The following is an 18713-nucleotide window of genomic DNA, read 5'->3' on the forward strand; positions in this document are numbered from 1 at the left end:
GAGGAGGCAGAAGCTTGAAATATTATTTTGGTTAATGATGTAGTGCAATTAAATAAAAGCTGGTGTAAGAATTAGTGTGCTCCTTTTAATTTCAGCTTTTCGATAGTGTACTGACTTTTCCAGATATTAAGAGCTCTGATATTTTAATTCAAACTAACCAAAGACCCACACTAAAACCAAATAGACAAGGGGACTCCAAAATTAGTTAAATTATTTTTTTGTACAAAGGGTCTAGTTTGAAGAAAACCATATAACAACAACTGAAAATCCAGTAATATTCTTGCCCTAATACGTAGTCTAAATGTAAGAAGCAAACTTGTAACTTAAGAAACAGCACTGACAGAGCAGGATTTATGATGGCCTATGTGAGTGAAAAAGTAAAATATGAGATATATTGTGGTTTAAAATCTACTACTGACTAATGGGTCTTCAGGACCTGAGAATTGAAAATAATCAGGTTGGAGGCTCCAGCTTAAGAGGACATTGGATAGTTTCACATCAAGGGCATGTTTTGTGTCAAACAGACATCATTATCTTGTTACTTTTGCAGAACCTGCTTTAACCTCACTGTTAATATATAAATTACTCACGCCATATCGCCTTATAAGTTACCTTCTTCTCGTCTGCCTTGATTTAAAGATGTGCCCCCGTGCCATGGAAGTAATGCGGATTAATTCCTTGCCAGAGTCAAATATTTCTTTTTAATAGTCTTTCTTAGTTAGTTTAAAATACATTTTTCCATGAATATTTTTTTCCCAGACCATCTGACCGTCAAAGGAAAGCAGAGCTCTTTGGGCCGGTATTCTTAAAGAGTTGGGAACTGCTAAAAAGATAGAAGGTGAAAAGAGCAGCAGTTATGTGTCGTGGGAGAAAAACAATGTGGTCTTTTTTCAACATTAAAGCATGTAGGGCTTTCCACAGTAGATTTATAACATAACCTTTCAAATTTCCATAATATTGACTGCCTTAAATTGACTTAGCTTTATATTTTTCTTTTACAAAAACACCTTCAAAGAGCTGGGAATTACATACAACATCAACTACTTGGAATGTGCCTGTGGAGCATAAAATTATTCATAAACTCTTCTTGCTGCAGATTCAAGACTCAAAGGCTCGTGGTTGAGTGCTTTTGGGAAGGTTCAGCCATCCGCAGCTCTGTCTGTGAGGAATTCAACAAGGCTTAAATGAATATCTACACCACTTTCATATTACCATTCCATTGTTTCCTTAATGTCAATGATATCGGACTTCAAAGACAAGACACTTCACAGGCAGGCTGAGGTGAGGTGACCTGACTGTTAACTTGCAGTGGTGGGGAAATCCTTTTAACATGCTGTTCTCACCGCTTTTGATTAAAAGGTTCGCAAGAGGCAAGGAAATAAATAAATAAAGCAGGTTAATGTTGTATTCACAAAGACAAGGCAATACTTTGATCTCTCTCAGGGATGAAGTGTAAGCTGGGAGCCAAAAGATAGAGTGAGCGTGTGTGTGTCGGTGTGTGCTGAAAGTCAGCCTATATATAGTGTGTACTGGTATATATGTGTGAGTGTGTGTGAGCTAACCATATAAAAACAGAATACATACGTAACATCTTCTCCTCTGAAACTCAGTTAACACAAAAGTTGATATTGTTCAAATGTAATTCTTGCATTTTCTTTGCAAAATTCAGCTTCACTTCATGGCCTAATGCTGCAGATATGAGGTATGACATTGTACATTTGCAAAAGAGGATGTCTGGACATGTAGACACTGTACGGTCTGAAGGAAAACAGTAGTAAGCGTGAAAGAAGAAACTTCTTGAAAGAGTGTTCTGTCAGGACTAATGCTTGGGTTTTAATGCATACAGATCTATGCAGAAGCCATAGCTGCCAACCACAGTGGAGCACTTGCGGTAATCTGATAAAACTGGGGGAAGATCGACTGCCCGTGCACTTCTCTTTGTTGAAGAGGAGAGTAATCCCATTTTCTGTTGTTTCCCTTTCATATGTTTTTCCACCTATCTGATCTTCTAACTGACAAGAAAAGCTTAACCATGGGGCTTTAGAGGAGGGTTATCAGTAATATGGCAGTTCGGACACTATAAGGAGAAAAAGAAGTATGAAAATACTGTGCTTTCAGCATATAAACCTAAATGATAAACACCTTTAAATGACTGAGAATAAGAAAACTATTATAATAAGAGAAGTAGAGGGATGATGTTGAAAATGAGTATCAAAGAATGCTTGAATATGATTAATTTCTATTTTTAGTTGTACTTTGTTTTTCTGTTTCTATCATCAGTGGCCTGCAAATGGTAACTAACGCATTTTTTCTCTTTTAAAGGGCTTAACTTTTCTTTCTTTTTTCACTTGACCCAACAAAGAAAAAGGTGCAGGGAAAAAAGAGTTTGTCATAAGCATTTGATCAGAGCACCAGGGAGAGTTTCTGGGTGGAGTACCCCACTTTATTGATTGTAATTCCATTAATACCTTATGACTTTCTGCTTGGCCGACTCTCCCGGGCTGGTGCACGCCTGTTTTCATACTGGATTTGATTGCGCTTCCTTATCGGTTGGCAGCAGGCAGGAAAGGAGACGGGGGACAGATCCTCAGCCCCAGCAGCCGGGCTGCATGCTTGAAACAACAAGCTTCAGATCAAACATGATTAATGTCTGGCTGCCAGTCCAACCGAGCCGCGTTTGAGCAGCTGTGTGTGAGATCATGTGTGTGTGTTTGTGTGCGCACAAGTGGGAGGAGTAGGCTATAGCTTCTCATTTAGTGGCACCTGATGCGTGATACACACCAAATCCACTTGACTTGGGTCAATCAACAGACGCGTTGCGAATGCATTTAGTCACATCATTACAGGTTTCTAAGAGTTTAGTTCACTGTGTGCACTTGCCTAACCCCTTTCTAACAGTTGATGCATCCCTCCGCGGCGCGTTGGGCGAGGAGCGCATCGTGCGCCCCGCGCCGTCTAAATAGATGGTGCGTAATTCATTTATTAATCGCCATTCTCGTGGGTCCGTGGAGTCGGTAAGACGGTCTGAACCCTCTCGCCTCCGTGTTTGCCAGTTCGCTCCGGCTCGGGCAATGTTGCCTAGTTTTCTTGTTGCGTGGAAACTACAAGCCTGCGTTGGCAGGGCGAGCTGCTGGGAGCAGGAGCATTTCCAGGGGCGCGTCTCTCGACACAAGTTCCCGGAGCGGCGGGAGGAGGACTCGGCGGAGGAGAACTAAACACGACGACTACAGAGAAGCCCATTGATCCTCAGGACGACGGTGTTCACACACGCATCATGGGAGGCACGGGAAAAGCGACAAAGAGGTGAGCGTGTAGGATATTTGCCAATGCACATTTTTAACCCATTACAGCGTCTGGACCTTAAACTGTAGCTGTTGTTAAAAATTAGCGTCAGATTATGCAAACTGGTGCAAACTTAACAAGGGTATTTGTTTATTTGTTTATTAAAAAGGATCCCCATTAGCTGACGCCAAAACGACAGCTAGTCTTCCTGGGGTCCAAACGTTAACATACAAACTCAAACATTACAGAGTCAATTCATAGAAATACAATTCTAAATAGAATCACAAATAACAAATCACAAATAAAAACAAGAAACAACATCATACATATCATGGAAACTATAGTGATGTCAATAAATACATTCTTAGTTTCTGTTTAAAACTAACCTTTCTTTTAATGTCACGGATTTCACCTGGAAGACTGTTCCAATGTGTAACTGATCTGTAAAACACTGTCCTCCTCAAAGATTCAGACCTAGGTAAGGGTAATGTTATCTGACCACTATTTGCCCTCCGAGTATTGTATGAATGAGTGTCTGAACAGTAAGTTATTTTATTATAAAGAAATGTAGGAATTTGAGTGTTAATTATGCTATGGAAATATGTAAGCACACTAGCAGTTAGCCTTTCCTCAACCCTCAGCCAGGAGAGACGTTCATGCATTTCTAAAACACTTGTTCTCAATGAACAACCAAGAACCAGTCTTGCAGTATCACTTTACACTTTTGTTGACTTGCATTTTCAACCAGTTGCTCATACGAAAGTAATATTTAAATTAAAGCACCTGCTGTTTATGGTTTACTTTCGCATCATAAATGCCAGTCGGAGTTGTGATTAATATAAGTTTGTTCTGAGGACATAAATAATCTATTATAAGAGTGTGCATTTCTGCAAAGCCACTAAAAGAGCTGACGGCTCTGCATTGGCTGTGTAAATGCTTACTGCTCTTTTAGTAAAGTCAAAAAGAGAGGTCTGTTATGCTCAGGAACAAAAAGTACATGTCCAGTAACTGAGTCTGACTGGATGGAGTTGATAGGAGCCTAGTTAGATACAACAGCCAAAGTTCCAAGTTAAAGGTGTCAAGCTATGACTAGATGCTCTAGTTTTGCAATTTCGCCTTTTGTTTGGGGTGGGGGGGTGTCATGAAAAGGTCAGATTCATACTGCATCACAAAGGATAATAATGCCATGAATTAATGCTGTATTTCAGTGCCCTTCGATGTTTGGCTTTAATTCCATATTATTGCTCCTCATTCATCTGGTGCCATAAGCCTGTCGGTGCAGCTCTGACATTAGTGAATTTATGAAGTGAGAGACTGACCTGTGGCTGTGAGAGTGCAGCCTGTACTCTAGGCTGCTGAGGTTATTCTTTAAATTAAAAGCAGGGTGCTTATTTATGACAGAAAACCTCCATGAATTTCCGAAAACTGACAAATCCCACATCTGAGATCCCATTAATGGTTGTAAAAGGCACCAGTGGAGATGACTAGAAAAAACACCTTTTTCTTTTACCAGAGATGTTTTTAAGGAGCTTATTTAAATCAATTTTATACTGGTGCCCCACCCAGCTATTCATCAAGTTTAAGCCCTCTCTTGGGTGTTTATCTCATCCACGGTGAACTTGCCTCGATCTGCTGCTGCTCATCCTCTCCCTGCCAACTGTCTTCTTCAGCTGCCTTCGCTAGCACTCGCATTTTCTTAAATATCTCATTAGTGTCACGCAATGTTCTTTGCGTTGTCACTGTAATGTTACTCCTCTCTAAGTCCCCTCGTTCTCTTACAACCCTGCTCTCATGTTTCCAATTTCAATTCGTGTCCACATGCTTTCTCCTCCTTCATCACCCAGCCCTCCTTTTCCGTTCCCCTATTATCTCTGAGCGAAAATACCAGGCTGGCATGCAAAGTGATGAGAAAACTACAGCCTTTACAGGAAGCACAGTGCTAACCATGCAAGACCCTGCACTTGCCTGGGTGTTTAGCTGCACCGAGTTCAAAGGGAATCCTTTTGAAAGTTGTTTTGCTTTGCCCTATTGAAAATGGGGTGGGGTGAAGAGTGAACGAAAGCAGTCAAAGCTTAATAACGCAAGCTTCAAAAATGCTTTCCATCAGACACCATTTCATGTTTCTGGTCATCCACTACGCATTTTTCAAACCAACACACAGTGAGTGTTTATTAGGTGTTTTTCAAAAATTATCCCCCTGCCATCTACGCAGAACCAGTGTTACTACACACTTCCTTTAACCCTCCTGCGTCATGCGATACTTTGAGGATACTCAGAGGTCCATTTCATTTTGTAATCTTGGTAAGTGTATCTCACCCATGCTCATGCCATTTGAAAGAAATAAAGAAGTCTGCTTGAATTCCTTCGTCCTTTTTGTCTCTGAGAAAATGGGGCTGTCACACTGCTGGTCGTGTTGTCGTGTTCATAGTGTTAGCATTTACCTCGACAAAAGGATTGGGTGGCCAACGCCTATTCTACAACTGAATGAGAGTTTTTCCTTAAGAGGATTAGTAACAAGATATGAGGCAGCCCTGATCAGCTATTAATGAAGTGTGTTTGGGTGGGTAGACCTGCTATTTTTAATAGCCTCGCTACAAAATCTGAAGTGTAAATTACAGGCTGGGTACACAAAGGCTGTGTTACTTGCACTTCTGACCTCACGAAACAGTGACTAGATCAACAGATACAAACCGTGGGACTTTAATGATGAATTACCTGGAAAAACATGTGTCAAAAGTCTTGTCAGAGTGTAACTTGGAACATTTTGTTCCACATGGTGTCACATCACTATGTAAATGCCAGCGTCTGTGTACTGAAATAGCCCTGCACTGCAGGGATGTCAATTATGAAGGAAGCATGGTGACACCAAAGTATTTCCTTTGCTTGTTCATTGTGGTGGGTTGAAGGCAGTGTTTGATCCTCAGACCTTTTAGGAAATACAACAAAGTGCAGGTTTACTTTTTCTTTTTCTTTTTTCTGGCCAACAACAAGCTGAATGTGCTTTCCTGCTGCCTCTGCACTGCAATTAAACAACCCCCTGAAACCTCCAATAAATGCTGCTGGCACCTCTCTAAAGAAGTTGTTAATAATTATTTTCCAGTCGAAAAGTAATTCACTTATTCACTGGTCTTTTGTTTGTTGTAAGCATGAGATTCCCTCTACCTTTGTGACCTTCTGCTGGTTTTATGTCACAGGTTCAACGCTAATTGGGGAGGTTGACGTGGACTTCAGCCTTCAGTTCAGGAAGTCCTCCTGGAGCATGACTGTATCCAACAATGCCCCTACTTTCAGACTGGCTTCTGCGCCACTCGGTGGTCATGTGTTTGCTGCTGCACAGTTTGGTCTTAATGACCTTTTGTTTCCATCATGCCGCTACCACCTGCTCCAAGAGGTGCTACTGCTCTGAGAGCGACGGTCTTGGCAAGACGGTGCGCTGCAGCAATCTCCAGCTAACAGAGATTCCGCAGGACATCCCCAACGACACACAACATGTCTACCTGGACTTCAATCTCTTCACCACAGTTCCAGCAAACGCTTTTGCAGGTTTAACCCAACTGCTTGAACTGGACCTCTCGCATAATGAACTAAGTCAGCTGGAGCCCGGCGCGTTTAGAGGCCTCGGCTCCTCGCTGCAGTTCTTAGATCTTTCATCAAATAAATTAGAGAATTTTAACCCTGAAGCCTTTGAGGGCCTGCGAGCTCGGGCCAACCTAACGAACAATCCATGGCATTGTGACTGTAATTTGCAGATGGCCATGCCCCGTGTGGACCTGGAGCCAGCGTCGCTGACGGGCATCGTGTGCCAGACTTCTGATCCAGAAGAAATAGGTGTTCAAGGACTTGCCTTCCTGTTGGAACCTGACAAAGACCTATGTGTGGTCATGAAGAGGACTACAGATGTGGCTATGCTAGTTGTTATGTTCGGCTGGTTCAGCATGGTCATTTCCTACCTGGTCTACTATGTTAGAGCTAACCAGGAAGATGCCCGGAGACATCTGGAGTATCTTAAATCATTGCCCAGCAGGCAGGGCAAGTCAGAGGAGTCTTCCACCATTAGCACCGTGGTATAGGGCGACTGGAGCTATACATAGGAACTGAAGTGACTCCCAACAAACAAGCTTGGGATGTAACCTTCACCCTCGTGGACATCAGTGTCAGTTTTGCCCAGCTGTTTACATCGAGCCAAGTTGGGCAATAAAACATGTGCCTGCACAAGAAACCCAGGCATATGCAATCAACCCCAGATGAATAATTCATCTTTCAGCAGACCATTAGGACTTTTTGTTGGCTGAGTTGATGCCCTCGTCAGAGCACTATGGGAGTAAAAAAAAGGGTGGCATGTTTTTCAGTGAACTCCAAACATGGGATACAAATGGGATTTATCCATTGGTGCATGCACCTTTCGCAAATGGAGAAAGCTCTGGAGGAATGACCAACGGTAGCATGAACAAGCCAACAAGGCAACACTTGAATGTGAAACTATGTAGAACTGTTTTCCAATAAAAACCTTATGGCAAATGCAGTCATATTGCTTGTTCATGTCCCCCCCGCCCTCTCTCTCTCTAGCAAAGTATGTTTATCATAGGCATAGGATGTTGTAGATTTGTGATGACAGAAAACACTCAAGTAAGCTGTGGTTTGGCTTATCTACCTGAAAACAAGCAAACTCTCCATGTGCTTGACATTTAAAGCTTTCCTAATGCCGGAAATGCATCACAGCTGTGGAAAACATAATCTGCAAAGGACATTTCAGACGGGTCAAAACACAATTACACTTTACAATGTTATCTAAAGGTTGGGAAAAGGTGAATTTGGTTATGTCATGTTAAATCATAAAGTAGAAAGAGAGGGAGAGTACCACACTTCATCCAAAGAAGAAAGTAATTTTCATACCCAGCCTGGAAATCTGAAACATTAATCCCCCTAACCTTTTGACCCAGAATATTAAGGTATAAAGGAACAGGGAGGAATGATTTTTGGTAACAGAGCTGGCCCTTTGGATGGAGCTGTGGCCTCTGTGCTGTTTTTTCCATGTCTTCTCATTCCTTTAATACCTAAAAAGGGTGCCTCTGAGAACCATATTGTTCAAGTTCATTCAGCTTATATTGTAAAGAGGACACGGCCGGCTGGTTTCCATTACAGAGAAATCAGGAATATGAATCTTCCATTTTATCCCAAGCACATGACAGAGTAATATGCCATTGGAGCTTTTACTGATAAACGAAAAAAACATCAATACAAACCAAGACCACGAAAAGGGAAATGCATTTGACCGGAGATGTAATTGAATCCATATCGAACTGAGCTCTAATATGGGCTTCTGCCTCTCCTGCAGAAAGGCCCAGTGCAGTGCTGAATAATGAAATTCAATGTTTGCGATGTGGGAAGGGGTTTGTCAACAAGTGCTTCCTTGTGTCTGACACAGTCATGTCTTTTGTAGTAGAGGGAGACAAATAAGTTATTCATGAAGGCCATTAAAGAAAGAGGAAAAAAAAAAATCAGGGAATGCACCCACACTCTCATATGACCCAGTTTTGTGGGGGAATTGAGGGAATGCCACAGGGGATCATCTGCCCCACCCTCTCTGCTGCTTCGCTTGCACTTGCTCGGCTAAAGCGCTTTCCAACTGCCCTTGGGCTGCCCGTGGAGGCTCCAGTGGACCCGCCGTCAGTGCCACCCCATCGTAAAAACTGCCTCTTTTCATTACCAGGACACCATGGAATTGTGTGTGAACAGCATGCCACTTCTAAAACATTTTTTGGGTCATAGGCATACCTTTTAAGCTTCCCGTGTCATTCTGGCAGCCAGTGACACATGAACTAGTTCGATTAGTGTAGCTAAACAAGGGAACTGTGGGGCGTGAAACTACCCAGTCTCACACTGACCTGCTTTGACCCAGAATAGAAAAAAATAAGGAAAGCTGTGGGAGTTTGCATCCCCTACGGTACCATTAAGTGTTTTTGTTTCCTTTTTCACAGTATAGTTGTATGAGGTGTACCATTCTTTTATTTGTTTGCCTAGTTTTCAACTGTTTTTTTTTGTTTGTTTTCTTTCCGGTTATGTCGAGGCAACAGAACTTTGTTGTTATTTTGCTGAAGAGATGAATTTACACAGAGCGTTTTCTTTAAGGGGTTCCACTTCTCAATTCTTCACAAATTTTAAAGACATGAAGTCCAAGACTGCATCCCTCAAAGAACAAATGCGGTTTTACACCCTGTACTGCAAAGCTAATGTAAAAACTATCAATGATATTCTGTCTCTGTTGTGCACTCAGATATTCCAGTGACTAGATAATTACATCATAATGTCCCCTTGAACAAATCATTAGATGTGAAGAGTAAAGTGAGTTGTCTTCCTAATGCAACCAACATTTTAGCATTTCTGTAGACTTCGGGTTCAAACATCATCAATTTCCATGAAATGGATAAAGAAAAACAAAAAAAAGACCAAGGTTAGATCATAGGGGCCGTCCTCTTTTTCTTGCCAACCTGGTTTTATTAATGTATGAGGCAGGGTTAACACAGCGGGGTGGACATGTCTAAGGGGATGCGTAGAGGTAACTGATGTGAAGATTCCTTTCAAGCATAATTTATTTGTAAGCTCTTTTTTTTGACAGCATTTTGTATCACCAACATACCATAATGTTGAAAGGTCAATCCTCCCTCTTTTAAACGTATAAAAACAGTAAAAATCCTTTTATCATAGTGATTCTTTGTATTAGCGAAATACAATCCAGAGAAAACAACATATAATTGTTTTCCCTATGGTATTATTTATTTGGCAAAAAAAAAAACAACCAAAACAAAACAAATGAAGACAAAACATTTGTGGAAAAAAAAAGTTTCTCTAGCTTCTGGATTGACTTTTCGGAGCGATACTTTGAAGTAGCTGTTTCCTGCAGGAAGTCTCTTATATCATTGCAGGAGCTTTGGTCTGTTCTTGTCTCTTCTATCAACATTGCTTCAGTCTATTAAGGTTTTTGGGCGTTCATCACTCATGCACGGCTCTTTCAAGGTCTTCCAGTAGCATCTCAGTTGGATTGAGGTCAGGACTTTGACTAGCTCATTCTAAACCTAGACAACCTTTTAAACCTAAACAAATCTTTTTTGTAATCATTCTGGTGTATATTTGCTTCTGAATGATAAAAGAAATAAGTTAAATGTTAAATAAATAAGAAGACAGTGGAAAAAGTGATTCCTCTTGCCTCTGAGGTTGTAAATGCCTTTTTTATATATTTTTTATTTCTGACTTTTCAGTCTTTTACCCCTCCCCTATATGTGTGTACTGCTGACGACAAATACGTTTCCCCACTGAGGGAGAAAATAAAGGATATCTTATCTTATCTTATCTTATAAGACCAGGTACAATCAGGTGATTTTATTATGTTTTACACGCACAGAATAATATACAATTAAGAGAGGGGTGTATTAACTTTTGAGCGAGAGTAGCCCAACTCTGAACAGTGTGAAATAATGTACTGAAAGCACAAAAATGCTTGATTTTAGAATATGACATGATTTGACATGTCATCTTATTATTGTGATGTTAAACATGACAACAGACATGGAGACAATATAGCTGGAGCCTCCTGTTAGGGAAAACCAGCACACGATAATGTCCTTTTTTAATCTGCACATAAATCAAAGAGTAAAAACTACAAATGGAGCACTGTTTTAGATCTTGCTTGACTTGGAGAGTGGAAATCAGAAATTTCATGGGTGAAGCTTTTAGTTGCTCGCTGCTGTATTTATTTGTATTTTTCAGTTCTTTCCCATGTTCTTGGTGAGCTGAGCTTCTGCCTTTAGCTGTTTCCTTTTGTTTCCAACCTCGGTGGAAAGTTGAGATAATGAGCCGCTAGCTCTTCCATAGAAACATTAAAGCGGCTTCCTTTTGAGAAAAGTACAAAACAAAAGATTCCCTTTTGCTACCCACACCGGTACAATGGCTCAAATGGTCCAGTTTCGAGAGTTCATTCTACAGAAAAAACACTGATGCCGATCTTAAGGAAATTCAGGGAGAGCCTCCCGTGACGAGCAGGAGACTCAACAGTACTGAAAAATAGATGCTAAGCCTCTGACATTTCCTGCCACACACAGCTCCCTCTTCTCATTTTTTCTCCCCTCTGATAACGGAGTCTCATGGTAGCTTTGAAACCAGCCACTGTCAGGGAATCCTCACCACAAGTAGAGATTAATTTAAACCCAAAACTAATAGCACCCGCGTGTATCAGTTTTTGTTTCAGCTGATGTGAGTGTGCTCGTTCTTTTGTTCAGCAGTATGTACGACAGGAGCGTTAGCATGGCCGGAGTGGATGCTGGTAATCCGACACCTCTGTTCCCCTGCATAGATAAATGCCACTGAGGTTAATTTAAATTTCAAGCCAGCTCAGTTTGCTCCGCCTGCTGCCTTGGACACGTTACACTGGTGTGAGCATTACAACAGCTAGGTAATGGGACACAAAGTGGGAGATAAGGTGACGTATCCAATCCCACAGAGAACAACCCTGTTTGGGGTTGTGTTGCAGGTTAAAATGTTTCCAGGCTTTTGACATTATACTGTAAGGATTACAGCACTTCTTTGTCAATAAATTGCCTTTTGTGTGTTATAAACACACACATACACCTACACAAAAACATTGGAGGCAATATGTGTTTGAGTATCTTACCTAAGGGAACTTAATCATGTGGACTACAGAGACTTGAACCACCAACTTTCCAAATAGTCGACTGCTGTGTCCCATGTAAGCGACACCTAAGATGCTGCATCTGAGAGAGAAACCGAAGGAGATTTGAGCATCCACCTTGTTAACAAGATGAAAATGCCTGACCCTTGTTAACCCGTCGTCCCTGCATCTGTAGGAAGCGGGTCGTTGCCCCAACCGGACGGCCTGCCTTCTAAAAGTAAATTACAAACTGGTGACGAACGCCATTTTTAGAGGAATGTAAATATTCTAAGATGTTCTACTGATTTTTAATGATGGCGTTTCAAGCTCCTCGTGTCGTTGCATGTGATTTGCACATTTTAGTCTCTCATCAGACAGACGCCTGGTGAGGTGAGGGCAGAAGAGACAAAAATGACACATCCTTTCTACAGAGGCATCCGTGTGACACAATTGCATCATCTGCTCATTGTTTGGGATGACAGGGTTTCAAAAGAAAATAAAAAAGGATATTTGTCTTTGTGATCTAATAAAGTTGAAGCTATTTGTTCGAGTGGATTAAACAACATTTGGTCTTAAAAGATCAACTTCTATGAATAAAAAAGATATATGTTCAAGTATAGAACTAATGATCACAATTTTGTTATTGCCGGAGACACCAAATTTCAGACTTTTTCAGTTAGAGGTGATGTACTATTCTGTGCTTAGAACCCACCCAGCATTTACACTTTATTAGCTATACCTTGCTAGTACCAGGTTGGACTTCAGAACTGCCTTCAGCCATCGTGGCATAGATTCAACAAGGTATTGGAAACATTCTTCAGAGAGTTTGGTCCACATTGACATGATAGCATCACACAATTGCTGCAGACTTGTCGGCTGCACATCCATGATGTGAATCTCTGCTGCTGGAGCCCATCCGCCTCAAGGTTCCACGTGTTGTGCATTCAGAAATGCTCTTCTTCATACCTCAGTTGTAAAAAGTGATTTATGAGTTAAGCTTGAGTTATGGTTCTGCGTCAAAACGACGCCGTGCCTACGGCGTGTGGTACGCGTCGACGCAGACCACACGCCGTCACTCATTTCCGGTTTGAAGCAGTCGTGAACTTTCAGCGCTCTTTTCTTCGTGTATGTGTGATTTTTTTGGTTTTGGTTTTTTGCACAATAGTTGTCCTTATCTCTTTGATTTACTGTGACTGGAAAAAGTCGGATAAACCATTCAGGAAAAGATCGCTAACTAGCGGTCACGGGGGGTACTGCACCGCGACGAAATGGAGCGACGGAGAAGTCCGAAGGGTTCACGACGGCGTCACGGTGACGGCGTGTGTTCTGCGTTGGGTTGACGCAGAACCATAATTCAGACTTTACTGTTGCCTTTTCTCAGCTCGAACCAGTCTGGCCATTCTCCTCTGACCTCTGGCATCAACAAGGCATTTGCGCTCACAGAACTGCCGCTCACTGGATATTTTCTCTTTTTCGGACCATTCTCTGTAAACCCTAGAGATGGTTGCGCGTGAAAATCCCAGTAGTAGATCAGCAGTTTCTGAAATACTGAGACCAGCCTGTCTGGCACCAACAACCATGCCACGTTCAAAGTCACTTAAATCACTTTTCTTCCCCATTCTGATGCTCGATTTGAACTGCAGCTGATCGTCTTGACCATGACGTCACCAAACGCGGAAGTCGCCATTACGGAGATATACCCCCCACCCCCCCAGACCAAAACAAAGCCAGAGCGTATAAGAGACTGCACATTTCTGCTCCTTCATAAACCGTAATCACAATCCATGTGGAAAATGGTCAATTATTGCCATGTGTACGGTTGTACAAATCGGTCTGACCGAGAAAAACACTTCCAAAAGTTATCACAAATCAGGGAGATACTTGCCGAAACTTATCAGAAGAAAGGAGACGTCTGTGGCTTGCTGCACTGAAACAGAACTTCACGGGCAAGAATCTTGACAACATTCGTGTTTGTTCTTCACATTTCTTGTCAGGTAAGTGAAAAATAAATATAATAATATAATAATCTACTGTATATTTAGCGTTTTGGAGGGTCTAAATTGACCCTTACAAGTATGTAACCCTGACAGTGTACAAATGGAACCAAACACTGTCAGAGCCTGGTTTAAAAAAATGTGTAATTATAGATTATATAATTCTAGATGCAAAAGATAAGTTGATCTATTAACGACGTTACCTTAGCTTTCACAATGCACCGTTCATGGAGTTGTTGATACATCAGCTCTATCATCCATCCGCACACCATCTGGTTATATGCTTCCAAACCTTTGTAGGCTTTTAGATCCTCAGCTGTGTATGGGCTTGGGGAAAAAATGAGGTAATTCACGATGTCAGGATATTTAATCGTTGGCAGAATAGTCGGTCATCCGTGGTTCACGTTGTTTGCTCCAGCTCGTACGGATCATGGCCACCTAAAAGGTTTAATTTCTCTTTATACCTCGCCCTTTCTGGAGGACCAAGTCCTTCCCGGTATCTGGTATCTTCCCCACGTTTTTCCGAGGTTTTCCGTGGTTTTGACATGGTCAAATTTTACATGTTAGCCGCTTTGTTGTTGTTGTTCAACCTCCAGCCCTCCACAGCCTCCACTCTGCCTACAAATAATGCCGCCGCTATGGCTGCCGGGTCGCGGTACCGCCCATTTCGTGACGTCGGTGAAAACCCTGTATAGTATGCTCTATCCATACTCATTCCGGAGAAATGTATTAATGTGGATTGATGGACACTAGCCGAGCAGAAACTTCCCACAATGCAATGCAGCAGCGTTTGGTTGCTAAGTGATACGTGTATGTCATAAGTATAATATTAAGTATAATAATATTAAGTATAATAATATTATTATATAATATGAATATTCATATATAATAATATTATATAATGTCATCTTGTTTCGGCCAGAATAAACGGGAAAGAGCAGAGCGGAGCGCTGCTACTGCTGCTGCTGCTGCTGCTGCTGCTGCTGCTGCTGCTGCTGCTGCTGCTGCTGCTGCTGCTGCTGCTGCTGCTGCTGCTGCTGTGACACATCACTTCCTGACGTGACGTGCGTGCTCTTAATAGTACGTCCGAATGAATGCATACTACTGATATTTATTCAAAAGTGTGCCAAATTGTAGTATACTTTTTAGTATATACTGTTTAGTATGGCATTTCGGACGCACTGCATGTCTACATGTCTGAATGCACAGAGTTGTTGCCATGTGATTGGCTGATTAGAAATGTGCGTTAACGAGTGGTTGGACAGGTGTACCTAATAAAGTGGTAGTGAGTGTATATGATAGCACAGTTTGGGTCAAAAGTGGACTGAAAATATGGTTCCAAGCTGGGTTTGTCTATGTTTGCCAGTATGAACTCTAAGTGGGATGCAAATACTTTAAAGGTGAGGCCTAATTGTTTAATTCATCTGAAGCTCATGTGCCTCATAGACATTTGGGGCCCTTCATACTGAAACCATATGGGATCCAAGCTATTTGCCCATTTCAAGCCTGAATCCCAGTCTTTACCCAAATAGTCTGTTTTTAATCTACATAGGGCTCAAATAATAAATAAGAAAAAAAAGTTCTAAATTTCAGTTTAAGATGAGAAAATACACAGTTTCTAAATCAATGTCATTATTAGAAATTCACTTGTTGGGTGAATCTCATGTGATATCTTACTCCATTATGATTTTGTTGTAAGCCTTGTATACTGCTTTACTCATTACTATTTCTACCAAATACAGTATACTCTCTGGAGGAAACGAGGAGGCACAAACCTAAGTAGATATGATCTACGGTTCTACTTTTATTTTGAGCTATAGGGCGACACCTCCCCCTGGGGTTGGAAGAGTGCAATTTTCAGGAAAATAAGTAGCCCAGGTGTGAGTCTTAACCTGTTGTCTCTCCTCTGATTCTTAATCTAGCGAAGTCATATTGGACAGACTTCAACAAGTACCAAACAGCCCATGTTTGAGCAGGTACCCCATACACGGAGGTTGATGTCCTTGTGCAGCCAGTTCAGGTTCAAGTCCTGGTCTGCGGCTCTTGGCAACACACATTGCACTTAACAACCAAAATATAACCAAAAAACAAACAAGCCTGATCTACTACTGAGGCTTCCTTTCATCCTCTAGCCTTGACTCCTTAAACCAAGCATTACTCCTGGATCTAAACACTGTCTTGGGATTAATATGTGAGAATATTAACATTATAATTAGCTGAAGTGAAAGATCTACTATAATTATAGGAAACAATGTCAGGTGAATACGTTTTTTGTGTCTGTCAAATAAGCAGATGACTACAAGGTAATCAAAACATGGACAAACTGAAGTTGTTGCGGGTCCGAGGTATCTGTGGGCCTCAGCTTATCAGGTTAGAAATCCAGCCTTGGTATTACTATCTGTGTAAATAGTTTGTTCATTGAGAGCAGATGTGTAAAATTAAATAATACATGTTCACAAACTGGTGTTGAGGGAATGCTGAAGGACGTAAAATGACTGCAGGCTCATAATTATAGTTTGGACACATACACATCTATTTAAAACAATGATATACGGTAATACCAGTTCTGTTGTCACTCTGAATGCTGTAACTATGTGAACCAGCATCATAAAATTAGACTGAGTTGGCAGGCTGCTGACATGTAAAACTGAGCTGATAAAGAAGTTTTGCAAGTCAGTTGTTTCATGACTTCAGATGTTTAAAAAAGCCTTTCACCATCAGCATGTCTGTTGTGAAATGATTTCCAAAGCACCGTTTCGTGTGAATATTCTTACACGGCATTACTGTAAATAACTCGGTTTCATCACACATCCTGTAGACAAGGCTGATGTAAAACATTGAATCGCTTTACAACAAACAAACACTCGAATCTTAAGCTCAGTAGAGTTACTGGCCACCTGATGCTGGACATCTAATGCACTCAGTTGCTCTGGGTTGCTGTTCTGAATTTGGGTCCATGAAATGCAATGTGAAAGAGGAAAGACATCAGCAATGATCTCTGAGAAGTCATCACTGATAAGTCTGTGAAGTGCTGACTCCCGAGTGGAAACATTCAAAACACTTTCTGATCTTTACGTGAGTGGGTGTTCTGGCAACTTCCGGGCAAGATCAGATGCTTGGTAAGTGATAAGAAAATAATGTTCACGTGGCTTGTTTAAAAAGCTTCCAGTAGAAAACCTGTGCAAAAAGAACATCATAGTATGTTCTAAGTTTATGATTGGTATGTAAACAAGACGTAAAGGGGAAGATGAAACGGCTTCATGTTTAACTATCTGATAAAGAGCCAGCCATCATTAATTCCTGCAGCGGCTCAAATTAAAGTCCCAGTAAAAAGCTTTCAGGGACTGCTGAGGCATTTTATTAAATCTAATAGAAATCAATTGAAAGATATCATTGGTAGATGTAAAGACTGTAATAAGTTACACTGAACAAAATATATGTTAAAGGTTAAAAAAAGAAAAGCGGAACAACTTTCTCAAGTCTTTTTTCTTCAGAAACTGTGTTTCCAAGTGGGTCACTCAGACTCTCGACAGTCATCGTGTTTGGGTGTGTGCGAAAAAGAATTGTGCTGAATGTGTGGAATGAAAGGTGTGGCATGAAAGCATGGATGAGTAACAGGACTTTTCTTCAAAGGCACTATAAAAAGAGATGAAGCCTAAAATAAGTAAATAAATGTGGACTCATGTATTAACAGTGTAGCACTAAATGATATAGACTGTTAAGATGAGAGGATTCATGTGCATTTTTGTTTAATTCAGCATATAAAAGATATGGCAGACCCTGTCAAAATCAATTAAACCTGAAATAGAAAAATTGCTTTTAAACATTTTGTATTTTAATCTATGGGGAAAACAGATGTTTACCTAATTTATCTCTTTTTAAACTGTGGCAGGGAAACCTTTTATTATATTAACAGAACCAGATGGCCAGCTTCCCCCTGTTTTCATCAAATGTGCAAAGCAAAGTTCATCCTCATGTGGTGATGATTGACAGTTACTTGATAATTTTTTCTGATCAAATTCTCGCCAAGTAAGCAAGTGAATTCATTTGTTGTTTAGCAACAAATAGAGCCCTTTAGAAACGGGATCAATGTAAACGCTAAATATATATCGTTATACTTTTGAGTTTTGAGACGTTTAGTGAATGAAATGCACAGCGTTGCAAGGTTGTCGTGCACATTGAATCTCCACCAGAAGGCGCTCTTTCACTCTCATATTCTCCTAAAGTACTCGAACTGCAGTTCGACAAAATGATTGATAACTTTTCCTATAGATTAGGTTGCATAAAACTGAGAACTTTTTTTAACTACAGGAAACAGGGGGAGGGTTTAAAAATAATTGTAAATGGCATAACATAACGGAAAAATATGTATGTGAAATGGATGAATAGATAACAACACATCATCACACTCCTACATGTGTATTATATGTAAGATGTCAGCTTATCCAGTCCATAATTGGGTAATAGAACACCAAAAACAACTCTCTATTAAGGACTGACACAAAAATGTACAAAAAGTTCCTCTTAAAAATTCCTACATTTCATGAAATACCGTGTTTAAACACTATCATTTTCTGTTTTGTTTCCACTCACTCATTCATAGGAAGCAAATATACTTCAAATATATTTCTATGTGGCTTCTAGTTTTGTGTAATTGGTAATGTTCATTCATAAACTGTGTTGCAACAACACACACACACACCAATCTGTAATGAAGAAAGATCCTCTACACTTAAGAGACTCAAGCTCAAGCTACTTCATCATTTACACATTTT

General features: G+C 40.8%; 1 protein-coding gene across 1 annotated transcript; it reads left to right on the plus strand.

The window, feature by feature from the left end:
• Window positions 1-2776: 2776 nt before the first annotated feature.
• On the plus strand, window positions 2777-7765 carry lrrc3ca (leucine rich repeat containing 3Ca). Its single transcript, XM_061708875.1, has 2 exons — window positions 2777-3303; window positions 6477-7765. Exon 2 carries the CDS (start codon window positions 6558-6560, stop codon window positions 7350-7352), a length of 795 nt encoding a protein of 264 aa, XP_061564859.1. The 5' UTR covers window positions 2777-3303; window positions 6477-6557; the 3' UTR covers window positions 7353-7765.
• Window positions 7766-18713: the final 10948 nt, after the last annotated feature.

Source organism: Cololabis saira, chromosome 19, assembly GCF_033807715.1.
Source record: "Cololabis saira isolate AMF1-May2022 chromosome 19, fColSai1.1, whole genome shotgun sequence".
Taxonomy (NCBI): Eukaryota; Metazoa; Chordata; class Actinopteri; order Beloniformes; family Belonidae; genus Cololabis; species Cololabis saira.

Bases quoted from the DNA above. Each gene is read 5' to 3' on its own strand.
- lrrc3ca (XM_061708875.1), top strand. From the start codon at position 6,558: ATGCCCCTACTTTCAGACTGGCTTCTGCGCCACTCGGTGGTCATGTGT.